The sequence below is a fragment of the Gnatocerus cornutus genome, chromosome 2 (genome assembly GCF_029298725.1).
Source record: "Gnatocerus cornutus isolate USDA-ARS CGAHR chromosome 2, icGnaCorn1.1, whole genome shotgun sequence".
Taxonomy (NCBI): domain Eukaryota; kingdom Metazoa; phylum Arthropoda; class Insecta; order Coleoptera; family Tenebrionidae; genus Gnatocerus; species Gnatocerus cornutus.
The window spans coordinates 22,367,405-22,389,202 of NC_142234.1; the positions used below are offsets into that span (position 1 = coordinate 22,367,405).

At 36.7% G+C, this 21,798-nt stretch overlaps 5 protein-coding genes across 9 annotated transcripts in view; 2 read left to right on the forward strand and 3 right to left on the reverse strand.

Moving 5' to 3' along the window:
• Nucleotides 1-26: 26 nt before the first annotated feature.
• Nucleotides 27-734, forward strand: LOC148180111 (uncharacterized). Its single transcript, XM_088029377.1, has 3 exons — nt 27-134; nt 198-585; nt 638-734. The coding sequence occupies exons 2-3, from the start codon at nt 203-205 to the stop codon at nt 675-677; spliced, it is 423 nt and encodes a 140-aa protein (XP_087885503.1). The 5' UTR covers nt 27-134; nt 198-202; the 3' UTR covers nt 678-734.
• On the reverse strand, nt 670-3,591 carry LOC148180112 (uncharacterized). Of its 2 annotated transcripts, none has more exons than XM_088029374.1 (8): nt 3,140-3,591; nt 2,931-3,085; nt 2,724-2,883; nt 2,413-2,679; nt 2,144-2,355; nt 1,718-2,095; nt 1,509-1,675; nt 670-1,455 (listed from the first exon to the last, which is right to left on the reverse strand). In XM_088029374.1, exons 1-8 carry the CDS (start codon nt 3,516-3,518, stop codon nt 1,077-1,079), a joined length of 2,097 nt encoding a protein of 698 aa, XP_087885500.1. In that variant the 5' UTR covers nt 3,519-3,591; the 3' UTR covers nt 670-1,076. The 2 variants fall into 2 exon arrangements, with proteins under 2 accessions (XP_087885500.1, XP_087885501.1); XM_088029375.1 differs by having other exon boundaries at nt 3,136-3,227.
• Nucleotides 3,544-8,151, reverse strand: LOC148180113 (uncharacterized). Its single transcript, XM_088029373.1, has 8 exons — nt 8,027-8,151; nt 7,584-7,979; nt 6,955-7,536; nt 6,704-6,906; nt 6,290-6,655; nt 6,072-6,238; nt 5,529-6,022; nt 3,544-3,587 (listed from the first exon to the last, which is right to left on the reverse strand). The coding sequence occupies exons 2-7, from the start codon at nt 7,969-7,971 to the stop codon at nt 5,602-5,604; spliced, it is 2,127 nt and encodes a 708-aa protein (XP_087885499.1). The 5' UTR covers nt 7,972-7,979; nt 8,027-8,151; the 3' UTR covers nt 3,544-3,587; nt 5,529-5,601.
• mfr (ferlin family C2 domain-containing myoferlin misfire) lies at nt 8,116-20,550 on the forward strand. The gene is made up of 17 exons (XM_088029620.1): nt 8,116-8,202; nt 10,485-10,645; nt 10,689-10,836; nt 10,879-11,822; nt 11,864-12,160; nt 12,206-12,769; nt 12,815-13,418; nt 13,466-13,659; nt 13,704-13,751; nt 13,787-14,358; nt 18,886-19,180; nt 19,219-19,406; nt 19,451-19,957; nt 20,003-20,114; nt 20,162-20,228; nt 20,294-20,456; nt 20,529-20,550. The coding sequence occupies exons 2-17, from the start codon at nt 10,487-10,489 to the stop codon at nt 20,548-20,550; spliced, it is 4,884 nt and encodes a 1,627-aa protein (XP_087885746.1). The 5' UTR covers nt 8,116-8,202; nt 10,485-10,486.
• The window catches only part of TrpA1 (Transient receptor potential cation channel A1), a 33,215-nt gene continuing 31,621 nt past the window's right edge, over nt 20,205-21,798 (reverse strand). For all 4 annotated transcript variants that reach the window (XM_088029965.1, XM_088029964.1, XM_088029967.1 and 1 more), the window contains one exon: nt 20,205-20,757. In XM_088029965.1, the coding sequence (XP_087886091.1) occupies nt 20,602-20,757 (156 nt within the window). In that variant the 3' untranslated portion in view covers nt 20,205-20,601. The remainder of the gene's footprint in view (nt 20,758-21,798) is intronic.

Sequence of the window (21,798 nt, forward strand, 5' to 3'; positions counted from 1 at the left end):
GACCTTGGAAATCTTAATAGGTCTGTCACAATTTTAGGAGAAGAAGAAAGAATTGTTTCCATGATTCGAATTCTTTGGCGTGTGTGCATTTCGTCCTGGTCACGTCCTTGTGTAGTCAATTGCATTTCAGAATTGTAAGATAAAGGAAGAATAAAAAAACGGTGGTAAAAAGCCAGTTGTCTGCATTTTTGTTGTAGATAAAATGGATATAAAAAAACTATCAGATGAATATCGTCAAGTGCAGCAGATACGAAGGATTAACAAGTTAGTCAAGAAAGCAACGGCAACGTTGGTGCAGTTTAACGGAGTGCAGTTCCAAAAAGGCTTAGGCCCTCAGCTACAAGATATCACCATTGATATTAGAAAAGGATGTTTTCCAGATTTAGGAGTCATTGTATTCCATAAGAACAATTCCGCTGTGTTCACACTATTAGGCCCATTTATTTTTAACGATAAATTAGATTGTGATTCTGAATTGCAAATTATACATCCAGAAGGGAAGGATGAGGACATCAATTTAGTTTTTCCCAATAAAAGTTCAAAAGAGGAGTGTGTGGTTGTATTGACTTATTATTTAGACATGAGGTGAGAAAACGTTTATATGCATATCTATTTTATTTTCTTACTTTATTTGCAGTAACCGCTCATCCCCAGAAATCATCGAAAGAAGAGATTAAACAATTTATTCATTATTATAAATTTTATATTTTTTAATAAAAATTAAACTAAGGAAACTGTTTTGTAATGAGCATTTGTTTGTAGCACAGCGGGCTCTGTTGTACACGTTGTTCAGAGTGCCGTACGAGGAGGGCTTGGGGTACAACTATTCAGTCATGATTTGAACAACGCATTTTTGAGGTTATGTTTTGACACAACAAAGTTGGGTTAGAAACAAAATTTTATCAAATTTACGCATTTTGGGATCTAGGGGAGTTTACTACAGACTGAGCTAGTCCCAATCGGAATGTGTATAGTACTTTCAAAACGTACAAACTGTTTAAAATTAATTATAAAAAAGGTGTATTTTGGGTTGCATACGTAACAATTGAAGATTATGCAACCAGCAATACATAATTTTACGTATTGTATCCACCTCTATGCGAAATGGACAAAATTACAGACTCCCCGTTACTCTCATTGCTGGTTCTGGCAGAACGATCCTCTTCTGTGGTTCCCCGCCGACAAAACCGCTCTGATTTCTTATAGAAAAGCACACCTCCGACGGCAATACACGCGACGACAACCCCCACACCAATCCCCAAAGACTCTGCTAGAGTAATCGCAGACCGCGGAAGTTGTATCTTAAGCTCAACAGTTCTTGTTAAGTCGTTGCTTGCATGTCTTCCTCGACCTGGCGAGATGTGACAGTTCCATTGACCACTTTGCTCCAGTTGAACTTTAGATATCTTCATTCCGCAGTCTCCGTATTCCAAGCCTCGACCGGTGTAAGATATACTAATTATAAGAAGATGAATAAAAGGCAATTGAAGGGGTGGAGGAAATAGTACCCGTTGGAGGTAGAGGCGTCTTTTGTAAGAGAGTATGATTGTCCAGAAGGGGAGACAAAGCGGCAGTAGTCTATAGGCACGTCGTTGGTGTTGCAGAGGAGGTCGATTTCTTCGTTTTCTGCAGCTTCGATGTTGGAGCTAAAGACCGTTAGTTCAATGATGGAAATCTGTAAAAGAAGTCAGTTTTTGTTTGTTGTCAAAGAGTTTACCTCTATCGTTATTATTTTGTCAGGGGTTCCGTTTTCTTGCGCCACTGAACACTTCCACTCGCCGCTGTCTGTAGGAGTTGAGTGTTCAACCGTAAATAAGCAAAGACCTCCAGTGACTGCCAGTTCGTCTTGCGGTTTATATTGTGTTCCATTAGGGGCAATAATATAACACTTATGGGAAGAGTACGGTATTTCGCAATCAATAAAAAAATTGTTTCCTAGTCGGACGTTTTTCTTGTTACTTGTGGCGTCTCTAACATCTTCGCGGGTGCTTTTCCCGTTTTTTACATCAATGAAAATTCCTCCAGACTGACCAACATCGAGATCACCTTCGCACTTCCATGATCCATAGTCTTCAGATCTCAGCGGTTTCAACATCTACGGTACTCAAACTTCAAGAGGAGCTTAGAAACTCTGTCTAGTTACCTCAAGTGCGCATTTACCATTCTTCAGATCGCTGGTAAAAGTGTTGTAGAAAGGAGAAGCCGCTCCTTTAACCACTTTGAAGATTTTACCATCTGGTCGTGTAAATTTGCAGTAACTGATCTGGTTACTTTGAAAACCATCGAATTGACACCCGATGATATAATAGTCAGACTCAGTGGTGTTGTTACTGAACGGGACTATAGACTCCAATTCTGTGAAGAAATGTTTAACAATCTTCCTGAAAGTCGTGAGAAAACTCAAAAACTCACTTTTTTCGGTCAATTGGGTGGTGAAATCTAACGCTTCCATAACGTGCTCGTACCCAGCGGAGCACCTCCAAGTCCCTAAATCCTCCACTGTTACAATATCGAGGGAGAAGTCGCACAAACTCCCCCGCGAAACTAAGTCACCTTGGGGGTTGTACAGGTGACAAAACTGCTGATCTAAAGTGGGGCCATCATCAACGGATTTACCACAAATGACCGTTGCGCTGCCGCCTAAATAAACCTCAAAGGTTCGATTTTTCAAGAAGTCAACTAAAATTGGGATTCAAGAGGTGATGTCACTGGTTTTTTATTACCTGTGATGACCACAAGTTGGGAGGTGGTGCGATACGTTTTACCATCAGTGTCTGTGGCGAACAGAGTTAAATCCGTGGAGTCTCCGTGTGTTAAATTGTTTATCTTGTAGCCGCATTTTCCGCCGCCTAAACTGAAGAGGCGCGATCCAAATTTGTTGTTCTGAAAACTGCGCGTCTGGTAAAGTTCGATAGATTATTGTTGCTTACTTCAGATGGGGTTATTGCGTCCAGATCGAGGTCTATCTTCGTGTCGTTAAAGTTTAAAGAACACGTCTTAAGTTGGGTGGCACCAGCTTCGAAGAAATTGACGGCGGTGCTCGTTTCCAGGCCTTCCCAGCGGGTTAAATAAAGAGGCATATTGTCTGAAATTAGCAGTTTATTATTCTTACCTATAGATAGTTTGAATACCTACTTACAGTAGAAAGTTATTGTAACTTCTTCTGTGTAGTTCTTCTTGGTGATGTCGTCCAACGCTATCAGGACCCATTTTTGAGGAACTTTGTCATTTACTTCTGTGTAGGTAAAACCACAAGCTGTTCCTTCAAAGGGTGAAAATCCGCTGTCACCTTCTTGGTACTCTTCGGTACCATTGGTTATAATATCGTAGTCAATATTGATGGTCTCTGAACTGATGTAGCAATGGGTAAAATTCGTTATCTTCGCGATTGGATAGAAACTAATCATGTACAAGTCACCCTCGTTTATGACGATTTGGCGGGATTCTGGATCGAAATTGTACAACTCGTTTTGGGAAGAAAACTGCAGAAGGGCTAAGAGACTGAACACGATTTTCATTTTACTTGACTGTCTTGGAATGTGTTTTTATGTAGTTTAAGCGCCACTTGTGGTCCTTAGAAGTGTTATCTTAGGGACAAGAAAACGATTGATTGTTTATCTTTAATTGAGGTAAATTGGTATTGATAACATTAGTCTAAGAGGTTTTGTACTGGAAATGTTTTCGGCTTGTTTCCTGATAAAGAACAACTTGATGTGGGCCAAAAAATAAGATATTGTTGAAGGAGCGGCTCGAGATAAAGCCATAATTAATTTCTGAACTCTAAATCAAAGTTCCTAATGCTTGAACTGGCAGAGCAAATCGGTTTTTAAGAGGTTTTAAACTTCCTCGAGATTTTAGAGCCATCGTTGAGATATAAAATATATTTAAAAACGATTTTAGTTTTCTTCAAAAATAAACGAGAGAATTAAGTTTTAGGAGAGACTTTTTGGCCCCATTTTTATCGATTCATTTTGTTGCAAAAACGGCGTTTATTAACTTCGTGTTACACACCAATCGAAAGAGCAACTCAATATCTATTAACTAGCCAAATCTTAGATCGGTGGGTCTAATAGTTTACGAGTGGCAGCCAAAAAAACGAAAATTTATCAAAAAATCAATTATCAAATTTTGGATGTTTGAGAGCGGATTTTAAGGTACATAAACGCGAGAAAAAGTAACTTTTTAGATAGTGAAACTTGAAGGTCTTGTAGCTTTCGACTTGATTATCTACTGTGCTGATTTCCAAAATTTTTGAGCAAGAAACAAATTTTTTGGAAATTTTTATTTTGAAGACGAACAGAAAATTGTCATCACTTTCGCTTAAATTCCGTAACTTTGGCAGATTTTGTCCTAAAACTCTGAAATTTGGAGATTTTACTACTTTTGACTTGCTTATTTACTCTACTAAGTTTAAAAATTTTAGAGCAGGAAATAGAAGTTTTCGAAATTTTTATATCGAAGACAAACCAAAAATTTCCACCACTTTCACATAAATTCCGTAACTTTGTCAGATTTCATTTTAAAAGTGTGAAATTTGGAAGTTTGGCTACTTTTCACTTGTTTATCTATTGGACAAAATTTCAAAAGTTTAGAGCAAGACACAAATTTTGTAGAATTTTTATTTTGAAGACGGACTACAAATTTTTATTATTTTCGCTTAAATTCCGTAACTTTTTCAAATTTTGTCCTAAAACATTGAAATTTAAAAGTTTTACTACTTTTGACTTGTTTATTAACTGTGCTGAATTCCAAAATTTTAGAGCAACAAACAAATTTTTTAAAAATTTTATTTTGAAGAACTAAAAATTTTCACCACTTTCAATTAAATTCCGTAACTTTGTCAGATTTCATTCTAAAACTATGAATTTTATAAGTTTTACTACTTTTGACTTGTTTATCAGCTGTGCCAATTTGCAAATTTTTATAGCCCAAAACAAAATTTTTAGAAATTTTCATTTTATGGACGAATAAAAAATTATCACCGTTTTCTATCAAATTCCGCAATTTTGACAATTTTAATTTTCAGACAGAAAAATGTAAAGACTTAACTCCGTTTGACTTGTTTATCAATTAACTGTGCCAAAATACCAAATTTTACAGGAAAAAAAACTGACTTATTAAAAGTTTGAAATTTCGGTCAGAATTTTAGAAGTCTTTCCAAAGTTATTTTGTTATTTAAATCTTTTTATTATACCGGCGAATTTACCGGACTCTTATAAGAAAAAGCACTAGAAAAACGATGGCGCAAACCGCATCTTTCTATCTGTCGTGGTTCTGGAGATATCGAGAACTTAATATTCTGGAGTTTCAAAATTTTTGCTCTTTGGCGACAATCTGAAACTGAAACCTCTATAACTCAGTTGTTTGTTGCCGTACGTCAATTCTAATCCCGGATCTGGAATCTGCGTGAAATGCGGCGTAAAATGAGCCCTAATAACTCAAGTTTGCTCCAAAAATAGGCGGGATATCGACCTCAGAATTTTGACATAAAATCAGAAAACAATTTGAAAAAAATATTTTCTAATTACCATTTTTTTTTATGTAAAAAACAAACGAAGTTACAGATTTTCATAAAAATAGTCTCCACAAACTCGAAGCTCTTTATTCATCCACAGAATACGCCTGTCTTCTATACGTAGTATACAGAGCGTTTCCAGCAATCGTCAAAGCAGCAGACTCATTGCTATTTTCACTCCCATTACTCACTCTATCCGACTGATCTAAAGTCGCACGTCCATCAGGCTTGCAACATCGCTGCTGACGATAAGACTTGTACAAGAAGAAGCCTGCAACTAACAGAACAGTAATGACCCCAATCACAATTCCCAACGTGGCAACGATTGTAAGAGGAGAAATCAAAGGTACTACAATCAAATGAACGTGTCTTGACAAGTCCGCTTTGTTTCTATAAGACCTCCCGGAGCTTATATGGCACCGCCAGAGTCCGTGGTGCGTGGAGTTGACTCTAGAAATTTGAATTCCACAGTCTCCGTACTCCAATCCACGACCAAAATAAGACATTCTGAGAAAAAAAAACGGTGATTTGAGGTAATAAAGGGGTGAAAACACACCCATTGGACGTTGCGATGTCTTTTCGTAAAGAGTACGACTCGTTGGTGGGAGCCACAAATCGACAGTGATCAAGAGGTATTCCGTTGGTGTTGCAAGTTAAATTAGCCTCAGTGTCTTCGAGGGCCTCCACGTGGGAAAACAACACTTTCAGATCAATGATGGACACCTAAAATGTCATTGTTTTGTGTTCATTGTGTTTTAAGTACTGAAGAGGTACTTCAACTGTTAGAACATCATCGGGGATGCCATTTCTGCGCGCGATTGCACATCTCCACGTTCCGTTGTCGCTTTCGTTGGACACCTCGACTTTAAATATGCAAAGACCGGTTGTTATCTGGAATCTGCTCTCGGGTTTGTACTGAGTTCCGTTCGGTGCTTGAATATAGCAGTGATCGGAAGAGTACGGCACCTGGCAATCAACAACGAAGGAGTGCCCCAGTCGAATATTCTTACTCTTGTGTTTTTGATACGGAAGACGTGTCGCCTTTTCAATGGTAATAAAAGCCCCAGTTGTGTCATCTCCATAGAACGCCGCCTCACATTTCCACGTCCCCTTATCTTCCGCTCTGAGAGGTTTCTGAATCTACCGAACCAAACTGAAGGAGTTTGTTGGTTTCTTTGAACTCTTTACCTCCAACGCGCATTTACCACCGTCCAGATCGCTTAAAATAGTGTTGTAGTTTTGTGCACCTCCACCTGTGGTGAGGAAGATTTTTCCATCAGGTCTCGTAAATCTGCAGTACCTCAACGAGTACCGATTGAAGTTAAGAAGTTGGCAGCCAATACCGAAATAACTTGTTGTGTTTTTATGGAAAGTTGTTATGGCTTCGGGCTCTAAAATTAGAACGAATTAACACAGGGGAATAAAGAGGGTGATTTTACTCTTCTCCACAAGCTCGGTGGTGAACTCCAGCGCCTCCATCGTGTAGTCGAACCCTATCAAACACCTCCACGTCCCCAAGTCTTCTTTCGTTACAACATCCAACTCGTAGACACACATATGTCCGTGGAACATTAAATCTCCTCCGGGGTTGTACAAGTAGCAGAACTTCTGATCGAAGTTTGCGCTGCCAACTGTTGGCTTCCCACATTTGATTGTGGCGGCATCCCCTAAGTACACCTCTAGGGAGCGGTTTTGGAGTTTTTCCCCTTTTAACACCACCAAAAGCGACGAGTTTCTGTACACTTTGTTGTTGGTGTCGGTGGCAAACAACGTCAAGCGTTTGGAATCGCTTGGTACCAACTTATTGATTTTGTAGCCACATCTGCCTTCGCCTAAACTAAAGAGTCTTGATTTGAACACGTTCTGAATAACATTGGAGATTGAATTCAACTCGATTTCCACAGTGGTGTTGTCGAAACGAAGAGAACACTTCTTTAGTTTCGTGTTGTCGCCGCGGAAGAAGTTGGTGACGGTGCTGTTCTGCAACGCCTCCAAGCGCTCGGAATAAAGCGGTCTGTCATCTACAATCAAAACTATTTTTTCGGAAGACTCCAAACCAGAGACTTACAGTACAAAGCAACAGTGACTTTCTCCACGAAGGTTGAATTAGTAAGATCGTCAAAGACTGAAATGGTCCAATTCGACGGAATTTTATTGTTTTGGGTGGAATAAGTGAACGCACACACTGAAGGGTACGGAAAAAATCCCTTAAAAGAGTGAAGATGTGCTTGCTTCTTCGCATAAACTGGTTGGTTTAAGGGATAATCCACCGCAACCGCTGAAGATTTGATGTAGCAGTGCTCGAAATGAGCGCGAGTTTTAATCTGATCGAAACCGATGTAAAAAGTGTCGCCTGCGTTTATCTCAATTTGGCGAGACTCTGGGCGAAAGTTGTACGGCTTGTCTTGAAGCGACACACTTATAAAAAAGGTAAAGAGAAGGAAGTTATGGTGCATTTTATTGGCTAAAATTGGGATTTGATTAATTGGTTTTAAAACAGTTGGTACTTACTTATTAGTTGGGTTTTTAGTGCAGTGAAAAATTTGGCGCAGTAGAGTGAGAACTTGTGCTTATTTTTCTTATTTTCGTGAAAAACAAGACGTGCAGGCAAGCGCACACCTCTTAATAGCACAAGGATTTACCGATTGTGTGTTGGATTTTACGACAGGGGTAAATATAGGCACTAGGTATGCTGGTCTAATTTTACAAGGAGCCATTTCAAATGAAAAAGTCTCTGTCTGTAAACAACATTTTTTAAATCTTATGTAATAATAATAAAAATTTATTTTTTATACAAACTTCTTGAGCCACAGGAAGGGATTTTAGAAATTTTTATTTTTAAGACGAGCCAAAAATTTCCGATATTTTCGATTCGCACGTTTAATTTTGGTAGTTTTTATACTAGGGCAATGAAATTTGGAGAGGTTACTACTTTAGACTTATTGACTGTTTGTCTGAAATTTGAAATTTTTTGTGCAACAGGGGCGGATTTTAGAAATTTTCATTTTCAAGACGAGTCAAAAATTTCCAACATTTTATATTTAGACGTGTAATTTTAGCAGTTGTGATGTTAAGGCAATAAAATTTAGAGAGATTATTATTTTTAACTTGTTGACTGTTTATCCTGAAGCTCAAATTTTTTGAGCAACAGGGACGGATTTTAGAAATTTTCATTTTTAAATTTAAACATTAAAACATTTAAATTTTCAACACTTTCCATTCGGGCGAGTAATTTTATAATTTTGATACTACGGCAATGACATTTGGAGAAATTACTTTCTTCAACTTGTTGATTGAATGTTCAAAATTCCAAATTTTTCGAGCCACATGAACGGCTTTTAGAAATTTTCAGTTTCAAGACGAGGAAAAAAATTCTAATATTTTCATTTGGGCGTGTAATTTTGACAGTTTTGTTGCTAAAGCCTTAAAATTTGGACAGATTACTACTTTTAACTTGCTCAATGTCCGTTTTAAATTACAAATTTTTTGGGCGTCAGGGACGGATTTTAGAAATTTTTATTTTTAAGATGAGCCAAAAATTTCCAATACTTTCCATTCGGACGTGTAATTTTGACAGTTTTGATGCTAGAGCGTTAAAATTTGGACAGATTACTATATTTAATTTGTTGAATGTTTGTTCTAAATTACAAATTTTTGAGCCACTGACACGATTTTTAAAATTTTTTGGTTTTCAAGACGAGTCAAAAATTTTCAATATTTTTATTTGGACGTGTAATTTTAAGAGTTTTGATGATAGGACATTAAAATTTAGAGATATTATTATTTTTAACTTGTTGACTGTCTGAACTAATTTCCAAATTTTTCGGGCAACAGAGACGGATTTTAGAAATTTTGAAATTTTCATTATAAAGACGAACCAAAAATTTCCAATATTTTCCTTTCGGACGTGTAAGTTTTACAGTTTTGCTAGGTTGTTAAAATTTGGACAGATTACTATTTTAAACTTGTTAACTGTCTGTACTAAATCCCAAATTTTTTGGGCGACAGAGACGGATTTTAAAAAATTTCATTTTCAAGACGAGCCAAAAATTTCCTGTATTTTCCATTCGGACGTGTAATTTTGACGGTTTAGATGCTAGAGCCTTGAAATTTGGAGAGATTACTATTTTCAACTTGTTGACTGTCTGTACTAAATCACAAATTTTTCGAGCCACAGGTACGGATTTTAGAAATTTTCATTTTGAAGACGAGCCAAAAATTTCCAATATTTTCCATTCGGACATGTAATTTTGACAGTTTTCTTGCTAGGGTGTTGAAATTTGGGCAAATTACTATTTTTAACTTGCTGACTGTCTGTCCCAAATTACAATTTTTTTGAGCCACAGGGACGGATTTTAGAAATTTTTGATTTTCAAAACGAGCCAAAAATTTCCAATATATTTTTATCCGGACGTGTAATTTTGACAGTTTTGATGCTAGTGCATTGAAATTTGAAGAGATTACTATTTTTAACTTGTTGACTGCCTGTTCTAAATTATAAATTTTTCGAGCTACTTTATTCGTGATAAATTATGTAAGTTTTGAGACCAAATATTGCGCGAGTATAAACAGTGAACTTTTATTGTTTTATGGGCTAGAGTAAACACGAAAATTACATCCAAAACTGGGATCTTAAGAGAATTAAACATGCAATCAATTTCTGTGTTTTCTAAAGGCTATTTTTCCTGCAGAGAATTTTTTTATTTGTTTATTTAAGGTTAGAATCTTGATGAAATAACTTTGGAAATTTAAAAATGACAAGGTTGGCATCATTGAATCCCAACAATTTGACATTTGACCACGTAACTTATTAGTGCGAGTCTTTATTTGTACCCCAAAACCCAACACTCATTGCAACATCGCTTTGCAACATTTGGAACAGAGACGAATTCCACGATAATTTGCAACCTGTAGAAAAAATCAAAACCTCTATGAATTCGCACGTCAAAAATTGTGTCACCTTTTTAAGGAATGTCCAAACCCCTTCAAACTTTCCTTCTCAACGTCACCGTAATCGAAGGGCGTCACTACATCTGGCCCAATGCAACCACCTTTGCTGTCGTACAAATAGACAACCGAAAGAAATACACTCCTGTTAAGTTCAGCACCAACAGTCCCTACTACAATGAGGTAAAATCTCCTTCTTTAATTCTTCTCCAACACTATTTTACAGTACTTTGTCTTCGAATTCTTAACGACTTTTGAAGAGATCGTCGAGAAGACAGTCAACATCACAGTCATGTCCCCTGCTGGAATTCTAACAAAGCGAAAACTCCTCGGAAGCATCTCTTTCGATGTTGGTACTGTTTGGTACCAAAAAGGTAAAAATATTATCCCATTTCTATGGTTAATCTCTTGTTTAGATCACCAGCTGTACCACAAATGGGCAATTCTGACCTCCTCAAGTGACACAGGTGGTACCCAGGGCTACTTAAAAATCGACGTAAGTCTCCTCGCCAAAGGAGAACTTCTGAAAATCCCACCGTATCTAAACACCGACGACATCGAAGGGAATTTATTCCTACCAGAAGGAGCCGCCAGCAGACAACGAGTCAACTTCATCTTCGACGTTTACCGCGGCAAGGACTGCGTAAAAAGAAATCCAACTCAAGAAGGAACGAAGAAGTTTGACAACATCCCAACCACTCAACTTCGAATTTCCTTCTCCGGAATCAGCGTTAAAACCCAAGTGAAGAAAAACTCGTCCGCGCCTGTTTGGAACGAACGTCTTCTTCTCCCGGAACTCTTCCCTCCACTTTGCCAAGGATTTAAAATCGAACTCTACCACGAAAGCAACAGAAGAGCGACACGGTATTTGAGCCTTCGTACGATTTCCAGTGATGATGAAGACGGGTTTTTACCCACGTTTGGCCCTTCGTTTCTTCATTTTTACTCGCCGAACAACTTAGAAGGGTACTTGGGGAAAGTTCTGTTGTACCTCCAGAGCTCGCTGTTGGGCGACGTGGCGGAGTACGAAACTAAAACTCATTTGATTCAGTCAGTGGTCATCGAGGAGTACAAGGCGCAGTTTGAAGAAGTCGTACTCTTTGTTGCCATTTTCGAAGTCTCGTCTGTTGTTAACAAGTTTAGCGACAAACCTCTTTCGTTTCGCGTGTCTTGTGGGGCTTCTCAGTCGGATCCGAACACCGAAGTCACTCCATCACTCAAACCAAAACTAATGAACAAGAACTACAGTTTTCTTGAGCTGAACGAGCGGAAACTTCTTCTGCGGTTGACCACAACTCTCCCTGACATAAGAAGAAGATTGTATAATTACAACCTGATTACTAAAATTCTTCGGGATCTGGTAAGTAGTTTGGTGACTCCTCTCCATAACTTAGCTTCCAGAGGTCGCGGCTGGACAAAATCGAAGACATTTACGACAAGCACGACTCCGAAACTAAACAGTTTCTTGAAGAGACCATCGACTTTGTGTCTTCCGCCGCGAGCAAATACATTGATATAGCTTGTGGGTACAAACTTGACACTGATCCACTGTTGGACCAACAGCGCCTGAAACTCTGCCTCAAAGAAATGGAGGCCGTTGTGGAGTTATCCAACTCGTTACCACACCTCCAGAGTGTGAAGAAAACCTACCAAAAGCTTGAGAAGATCTGCACGAGAATCGAAGCTTTGGTGGACATCGTAAGCCGAACTTCGCTCTGATTTATTAATTTATTAAGTTTTCAGATTGAAGATTGGCCCCAGGTCTATCTCTGGATGATCTCCGGCAATAAACGAGTGGCGTACCATATAATCCAGCCCAGAAACGTCGTCTTCTCTATGGTCGAGGAAGAAAAAGGAATTCATTGCGGAGTCCTCCAAACCATCTACTTGCAAACCGAAGCTAATTGTAATGTTGCGGACTTTGTTTCCTCCGCCTGCAAGATGGACGCGATGGTCTGGATGGGTCTGGAGCGACACTCCGACAACTTTTACTCCTCTCTAGCTGCGTCTTCATTTGAGGTGCTTCCAGACAGCTTAACAGCGACGGAAACTCATTCTTTTCAAGCCCATGCGTACATTTTCCAAGGGAGATTTTCCCCAGGCGCCGATAAAAGTGGTCTTTCTGATCCTTTCGTTCACTTAATAATCGGACAACAGTTTCAAGAGACCAAAATCTTGAGAAAAACTTTGACTCCGGTCTGGGACCAAACTTTGATTTTCCCCCGAGTCGTCCTCTATGGTTCCCAGGGGTTTATTCTTGCAAATCCTCCAACAGTCACTTTGGAAGTGTACGACAAAGACGAGTGTGTATGTCTTCGAGTCAATTTATCCCTTTTTTAACATTCGAGGTAGTTCAAGAACGAACTAGTGGGAAAATGCGTGTTGAAACCACTCCTCAAACTGGTGGATCACGAAAAGAGTTACCCGAAACTCAGGTGGGAGAAAGTGTTCAACAAATTCAACGCGAGCGCGGAGGTTTTAGCAGCGGTGGACTTCCAAGAAGTCGCGGAGGACAGTTTGAACAGAGGAGATGGTCCTCCACTTCTAACTAGAGTTCCTTCCGAAATCAAACCGAATTTGGTCAACCACCGCGTCGAGGTGGTCTTCTGGGGCCTCCGAAGCTTGAAGAAGGTGCAAATGTGGCACACAACCAAACCCAAAATTGTGGTGGAGTGCAATGACGCCAGTTTAACCTCCGATGTTCTTAGTGTTAAAAAGAGCCTCAATTTTACCAACCCGGTGCAAGTTTTTGAAGCGAAATTTGCAGAGCAGGAGGAGTTTGCGCCACTGGTGAGTTTAAAGATGTTTGATTGCAGGAACTTCGGGATCAACGCTTTTATTGGCACTTATCTTGCTCCCATGAGGAGGTTTGTTTATGTTCCTTTTACTGTGGAGGAACGGGAAGTTAAACTTTATAGTTGCGAGGAGGAAAAGTCGGAGACTTTTCTTTCCGTTGGTACGACTTAAGTTTGTTGGAATTTTTGACTTCGCTCTGTATTTTAGAATCTATAATTGAGTCTCTGAATGAAACTCAAGAGAACACGCAGCCTGAGCGGGTCAAATACTGCGGCCTCAGCAACTGCTTGAAACGGAAGAAGAAAGTTGACAAACCGGTGGGTACTGATCAGTTTGAGGAACCGGAAACGGAAGACACCAGCGATTTTGATTGGTGGACGAAATTCTACGCGTCCTGTGAGGTACTTTACATGTTTTTCCCCCAATTGTTACAACTTCTTTCAAGGAAAAAACCACCACAACTCTGTCCTTGAGGCATAAATACACTCTGACAGTGAGTAGATGTCTGCAATTTCCTAATTCTCTTAGATTTATCAGAGCGAACTCGAAAACCAACCCGAGTTTGATGGCTTTTCGGATATTCTTCAATCCTTTCCGATGTACAAAGGTAAGAGAACTGGCGACGAAGCAGTAGACGAAGAAAACACAACTGGAGTCTTCAAAGGCGCTTTGAGAGTGTACAAGTGGCCTCTAACCCCCGCCTGTGTTACCCCAAACGGACTCCCTTTGGACATGGGGGTGTTCCAAGACTTCCCTTCCAACAGCCCCATGCGTTATGTTCTGCGAGTTTACTGCGTCAGAGGGTTGAATCTACCCCCAAAGGATCTCACTGGAAAGTCGGACCCTTATCTTCGCCTAACGCTAAACCAACAAGTGGTCAGTGATAGAGAAAACCACGCCCAATCAGAGTTGAATCCCGTTTTCGGGAAGTGCTTCGAATTCAATGGGGTGTTCCCTCAGGACCACACTTTGGTGGTGACGGTGATGGACTACGACCTCCTGACTTCGGATGATTTGATCGGAGAGACGAAAATTGATATTGAGAATCGAGTCTACACCAGACATAGAGCGCATTGTGGGCTTCCGCAGAACTATTTAACGTAAAATGGAGTTGTCGTCACGACTCACAGTTCGGTGGAAGAGAATTTTATTCGAAAAAAATTGCCCATGAAAACGACAACCAACAATGTATTGTAGGGCACCTTTTTTTTTCAAAAAAAGTCAAATTTTTAATCATTGTAGGTTGAATTACTTTTATTTTGAAAAATTATGAAAATTTATGTATTAATATTTGAATTTGTTTATTTTTTGAACTTTTGATGGCTTAGCCGTTTCAAATTCTGAAAAGCAGAGATGTGAATATCATTTATGTCATACAACTCTAAAACCAAGACAAATGGATAAGAAATTGTATTAACGTGGTCATCAAAATGTCATAACTAGTTTCATTATAATTTTGGTAATTTTAGTGCTACGGCTGTGAAATTTTTTGGAAAATACAACTTTTGACCCGTCAATTGACTCTACTAAATTGCAAAACTGTAGAGCAAAAGACCTAATTTTGTTTAAATTCGGAATGTTTTTATAATTCCAGTACATCGACTACGAAACAAAAAAGTTTCTACCTATGAGTTATGTACTAATTTCAAGAAATTACAGAAGTCTAGAACGGAAGACACAGACTTTAAAAATTTTATTTAAAAAACGAAGCAAAAATTTTCGACATTCACTATTAAATTCGGTAATTTGATTGGTTCAGCTTGAACTTTGGAATAACTACTTCTTTAGAGCCGTGTATTAATTCTACTAAATTGTGAAATTGTAGAGCAAAAAACACAATATTTGGAAATTTTAATTTTCAAGAGGAAGGAAAATGTTCTGACATCCATCACTAAAATTCGTAATTTTAGTAATTTTAGTGCTACAGCTATGAAATTTAGGGAAGTCACTATTTTTGAGGCGTGTATTAACTCTGCCAAATTGCAAAATTGTAGAGCAAAAAACACAGATTTTAGAAATGTTTCTTTTTGAGATCAAGCAATAATCCTTCAATAAAATTCGTAAAAAAAACACAAAATGTGTCTTGTTTGACTTACAATTTTGTAACTTGACTGAGTTCATAAGCAACTCCAAGTAATTAATTTCTCCAAATTTGATTGATATGACGTTAAAATTACCGGAGTTACAGCCCTTAACATATTTATTCAAAAGTGTTTGGTTCATCCTCAAATTAAAAAATTCCAAATTTTGTCTCAGTTGGTCTATAATCTTGCAATTTGGCACAAGTAATAAGCAAATCTAAATTAGTAATCTCCCCAAATTTAGTCAATGTAGCGTAAATATTACTAGAGTTACAAGCTTTAATTTTTTTTTGGCAATTTTCGGTTTATTTTTAGAATATAAAAATCCAAAATGAGTCTTTTTTGACTTACAATTTTGTTACTTGACAGAGATAATAAGCAACTCCAAGTAATTAATTTCCCCAAATTTGATTGATATGACGTTAAAATTACCGGAGTTACAGCCCTTAACATATTTATTCAAAAGTGTTTGGTTCATCCTCAAATTAAAAAATTCCAAATTTTGTCTCTGTTGGTCTATAATTTTGCAATTTAGCACAAGTAATAAGCAAATCTAAATTAGTAATCTCCCCAAATTTAGTCAATGTAGCGTAAATATTACTAGAGTTACAAGCTTTATTTTTTTTTTGGCAATTTTCGGTTTATTTTTAGAATAAAAAAATCCAAAATGAGTCTTTTTTGACTTACAATTTTGTTACTTGACAGAGATAATAAGCAACTCCAAGTAATTAATTTCCCCAAATTTGATTGATATGACGTTAAAATTACCGGAGTTACAGCCCTTAACTTATTTATTCAAAAGTGTTTGGTTCATCCTCAAATTAAAAAATTCCAAATTTTGTCTCTGTTGGTCTATAATTTTGCAATTTAGCACAAGTAATAAGCAAATCTAAATTAGTAATCTCCCCAAATTTAGTCAATGTAGCGTAAATATTACTAGAGTTACAAGCTTTAATTTTTTTTTGGCAATTTTCGGTTTATTTTTAGAATATAAAAATCCAAAATGAGTCTTTTTTGACTTACAATTTTGTTACTTGACAGAGATAATAAGCAACTCCAAGTAATTAATTTCCCCAAATTTGATTGATATGACGTTAAAATTACCGGAGTTACAGCCCTTAACATATTTATTCAAAAGTGTTTGGTTCATCCTCAAATTAAAAAATTCCAAATTTTGTCTCTGTTGGTCTATAATTTTGCAATTTAGCACAAGTAATAAGCAAATCTAAATTAGTAATCTCCCCAAATTTAGTCAATGTAGCGTAAATATTACTAGAGTTACAAGCTTTATTTTTTTTTTGGCAATTTTCGGTTTATTTTTAGAATAAAAAAATCCAAAATGAGTCTTTTTTGACTTACAATTTTGTTACTTGACAGAGATAATAAGCAACTCCAAGTAATTAATTTCCCCAAATTTGATTGATATGACGTTAAAATTACCGGAGTTACAGCCCTTAACATATTTATTCAAAAGTGTTTGGTTCATCCTCAAATTAAAAAATTCCAAATTTTGTCTCTGTTGGTCTATAATTTTGCAATTTAGCACAAGTAATAAGCAAATCTAAATTAGTAATCTCCCCAAATTTAGTCAATGTAGCGTAAATATTACTAGAGTTACAAGCTTTAATTTTTTTTTGGCAATTTTCGGTTTATTTTTAGAATATAAAAATCCAAAATGAGTCTTTTTTGACTTACAATTTTGTTACTTGACAGAGATAATAAGCAACTCCAAGTAATTAATTTCCCCAAATTTGATTGATATGACGTTAAAATTACCGGAGTTACAGCCCTTAACATATTTATTCAAAAGTGTTTGGTTCATCCTCAAATTAAAAAATTCCAAATTTTGTCTCTGTTGGTCTATAATTTTGCAATTTAGCACAAGTAATAAGCAAATCTAAATTAGTAATCTCCCCAAATTTAGTCAATGTAGCGTAAATATTACTAGAGTTACAAGCTTTATTTTTTTTTGGCAATTTTCGGTTTATTTTTAGAATAAAAAAATCCAAAATGAGTCTTTTTTGACTTACAATTTTGTTACTTGACAGAGATAATAAGCAACTCCAAGTAATTAATTTCCCCAAATTTGATTGATATGACGTTAAAATTACCGGAGTTACAGCCCTTAACATATTTATTCAAAAGTGTTTGGTTCATCCTCAAATTAAAAAATTCCAAATTTTGTCTCTGTTGGTCTATAATTTTGCAATTTAGCACAAGTAATAAGCAAATCTAAATTAGTAATCTCCCCAAATTTAGTCAATGTAGCGTAAATATTACTAGAGTTACAAGCTTTATTTTTTTTTGGCAATTTTCGGTTTATTTTTAGAATAAAAAAATCCAAAATGAGTTTTTTTTTACTTACAATTTTGTTACTTGACAGAGATAATAAGCAACTCCAAGTAATTAATTTCCCCAAATTTGATTGATGTGACATTAAAATTACCAGAGTTACACCCCTTAACATATTTTTTCAAATGTTTTTGGTTCATCCTCAAAATAAAAAATTCCAAAATTTGTCTCTTTTGGTCTATAATTTGGAAATTTCGCATAATTCATAAAAAAGCTAAAATTAGTCACTCCACCAAATTGCAAAATTTTAGAGCAAAAAACACAATATTTGGAAATTTTAATTTTCAAGAGGAAGCAAAATGTTCTGACATCCAATTTTAGTGCTACAGCTATGAAAATTTGGTAATTTTCTACTTTTACTCGTAGTAGTTATTATTCTAGATATGAATCAAGTCTTATCTAGATTTTGAAAAATAAAAAAAAAACTTTTCTCGGGAAAGGGAATATCCTGTGGATTTAATTTGTCCAAATCTAATTCGATCAATATCTCGCTTGTTTTTGAAGCAAATTGGAGTTTGTTGGTGTCATTTAACGCAGAATTTTACGAGGAATCCAAAAATGTAAGTCTCGTTAAGATCGGCCCACAAATAACCGAGTTATGCTCGTTTAAATTTTTGGATATTTGATTTTCAGTTTTTTCTAAAACACTCTGTCGAGGCCAACTGTAAAACTCGCTGTAAAAATCACAGCGATTCCCAATTTTGTTTTTTGCAACAAGTGTTAATTTTGTGGAAAAAATTTGATATTAAATTGTCAAAACTGTTTTAAAATGCGTGTTCACCTAAGGGCTAATTTAAAAAAAATGTAGGTCTAAAAAAAAGTTTGCGTTAATTTTGGGGCGCAGTGTTGTTATAATATTTTGCCAGCTACGTCATTGAATTTTTTTACCTAGTTGACGTGGTTTTAAAGTTGTATGACTTAAATGCTTTTCTCAGCAAATATTTTGTTGTCGATTGTAGAATTTTGACCAGATAAACCATCAAAAATTTAAAAAATAAAAAAAAATGCAATTATTGAAACATAAATTTTCAAAATGTAAGTAATTCAATCAACGATGATTGAAAATTTGACTTCTTTAGAAAAAAGTGGTGTTCTGGAACACATTGTTGGTTGGTTTTCGTTTTTATGAGCAATTTTCTTCGAATAAAATTCTCTTCCGGCGAATCAAAGACTCACTCAAACAAGAAGTTGCAGGTCCGGGTACTGCCAGTGGAGGGACCAGCAGCGACCCACCACCATCTTATACAAAATGTGCAAGAGATTTAACATCCCTGACTTACACTACAAAGAGAACTGCGTGACTTTCGCAGGGCGGGATTTCAGTCCTCGAGAGTTCAAACCAAGTGACTGTGTTGAGCAAGACCAGCAAGTTCTTGCACTGGAAGCTTTGAAGCACTGGGCGGAAATACCAATAGTTGGTTGTACTCTAGTACCAGAGCACGTGGAGACACGGTCATTGTACCATCCTCAAAAACCAGGAATTGAACAGGTTTGCAAACTCACCACCACTTTTCTACCAAGATTTAGGGGAAGTTGCAGCTGTGGATTGACGTTCTCCCGGTTGGGGATCTTCCCACTCCAAAACAAGTGAATATAACCCCTCAAAAACCAATAACTTATGAGCTTCGCGTGATTGTCTGGAACGCATCGAATGTGGTTTTGCAAGAAACCGATGTACTAACAGGGCAAAAGAAGTCGGATATTTTCGTAAAAGGGTAACTTGCAGGGGTGGTGTTCCAAAGCGAAGTGTTTTGTTTAGGTGGGTAACAAACCCAGAAACTGCTCAGTACACCGACGTCCACTACCGCTCTCTAACAGGCGAAGGAAACTTCAACTGGCGATTCATCTTCACGTTCGATTACCTCATCTCCGAGAACAAAATCGTTGTGGTGAAGAAGAAGTTCGGCTACAAACCCCAAGAAGAGAAAATTCCCTGCAGTCTAACTCTACAAATCTGGGAAAACGACACGTTTTCCTACCACGACTTCCTGGGGACTGTTAGTCTGGACCTTTCCAAACTCCCCCGAGGCGTTGGTTTGGCGAAACTCGTCTCTTTGACGCAACTGAAGACCAAAAACCCTTCCTTGAATTTGTTTAAAGTTCGCAGAACTAAAGGGTGGTGGCCCGTGTTGAATTACGATCCGAAGATTGGCGAGGTTTTTGCAGGGGCGTTGGAGCTGGAGTTTGAACTGTTGACGAAGGATGAAAGTGGTAAAGCTCCGGCTGGGTTCGGACGCGATGATCCTCAAGCTCTGCCGAAACCAAAGTACGTATTGTTTTGACTTTATCTTGAAAAAATGGGGTGTTTTAGTCGTCCGGAGAGCTCTTTTTCGTGGCTCAGGAGTCCGGGAGCCACGTTGAAGTTTTACAAAAAGAAGATCATTTTCGGAGTGATTGTTTTTGTTGTGACTGTAAGTTTGGCTGTCTTTTGCTTCAAGACTTTTATACACCAACTAATATAAAAAAAAAGTGTTTGGCAACATGTAAACATATATTTAAAAAAATACAGCTGATATCACATACAGTTCTCATGTGTTGTCCGAAATAAATATTAAATAGACTAACATTTGGCTAAAAACTATGTTAAAACGTGTTTAAGAAGACAGAGAATATGACAAAATAATTGCCAAACAAGGAAAACAAACGCGAAGGAAAGTTTCTACATGGTCCCCTCTCTCCATATTGTCATATTTTCTGCCATATGTGGTAATAAATATGCCAGGTACCTACAACATTAAAACATCGAACGAGAATGGCATAATTCGGTCTTTTCCTATAGAAAAATATTCCATTTTTCATTACTCTTTCTTAACATTGAAACGTTAATCTCTGCAAAGCTTGATCTTAACTGGTATGTAACATACAATAAGTAACAATCGTGCAAAACTAGTTAATTGACAAAACCGTTTTTTAAGTGCTTCCTTTATTGTTAAAACTGACGACTGATCTCAACTTCTTGCGGATTTTGGGCGAAGTCCATTTACTGGCGTGGCCTGAAATTGGATTAAGATCGTTGGGGGAAACCCCTTCGTCCACGTCATCCGCTTCTGTCTTAATCTCCATTTTCTACAAGACAATGTAGTGATAAATAGTCCAGGCAAAATAGACACAAAAATTTGAAAACCTTGGAATAATTTTGTTGAAAATATTTGGTTCGTTCTGAAATTAAATTTTCTAAAATCTGTATTTTCTGTTTTATTTTTGGCCTTTGGCACAGTTAAGGCATACTTTAGAAATAATGACTTCCCCAAATTTGATTGTTCTAGTTCAAAAACTAACAAAGATACGAATTTTACCAAAAAAGCTGAAAATTTTTGAATTGTCCTAAAATAAAATTTTCTAAAAATTTGTATTTTTTGTTCTAAATTTTTGGCCTTGAGCATAGTTAATGCACACTTTACAAATAGTAATCACCACGAATTTTATTATCATAGCTAAAAAACTAACAATGATACAATTTTTACTAAAAAAAAAGTTGAAAATATTTGGGTCGTCCTAAAATTAAATTCTCTAAAATCTGTATTTTCTGTTCTAAATTTTTGGCCTTTGGCACAGTTAAGGAACATTTTAGAAATAGTGACCTACCCAAATTTTATTGTTATAACTTTAAAACTAACAGAAATACGAATTTAACTCAAAAAAAGTGGGAAATTTTTGATTCGTCCTAAAATAAAATTTTCTAAAATTTGTATTTTTTGTTCTAAATCTTTGGCCTTGAGCATAGTTAATGCACACTTTACAAATAGTAACCACCCCGAATTTTATTATCATAGCTAAAAAACTAACAATGATTTTTTTACTAAAAAAAAAGTTGAAAATATTTGGGTCGTCCTAAAATTAAATTCTCTAAAATCTGTATTTTCTGTTCTAAATTTTTGGCCTTTGGCACAGTTAAGGAACATTTTAGAAATAGTGACCTACCCAAATTTTATTGTTATAACTTTAAAACTAACAGAAATACGAATTTAACTCAAAAAAAGTGGGAAATTTTTGATTCGTCCTAAAATAAAATTTTCTAAAATTTGTATTTTTTGTTCTAAATCTTTGGCCTTGAGCATAGTTAATGCACACTTTACAAATAGTAACCACCCCGAATTTTATTATCAT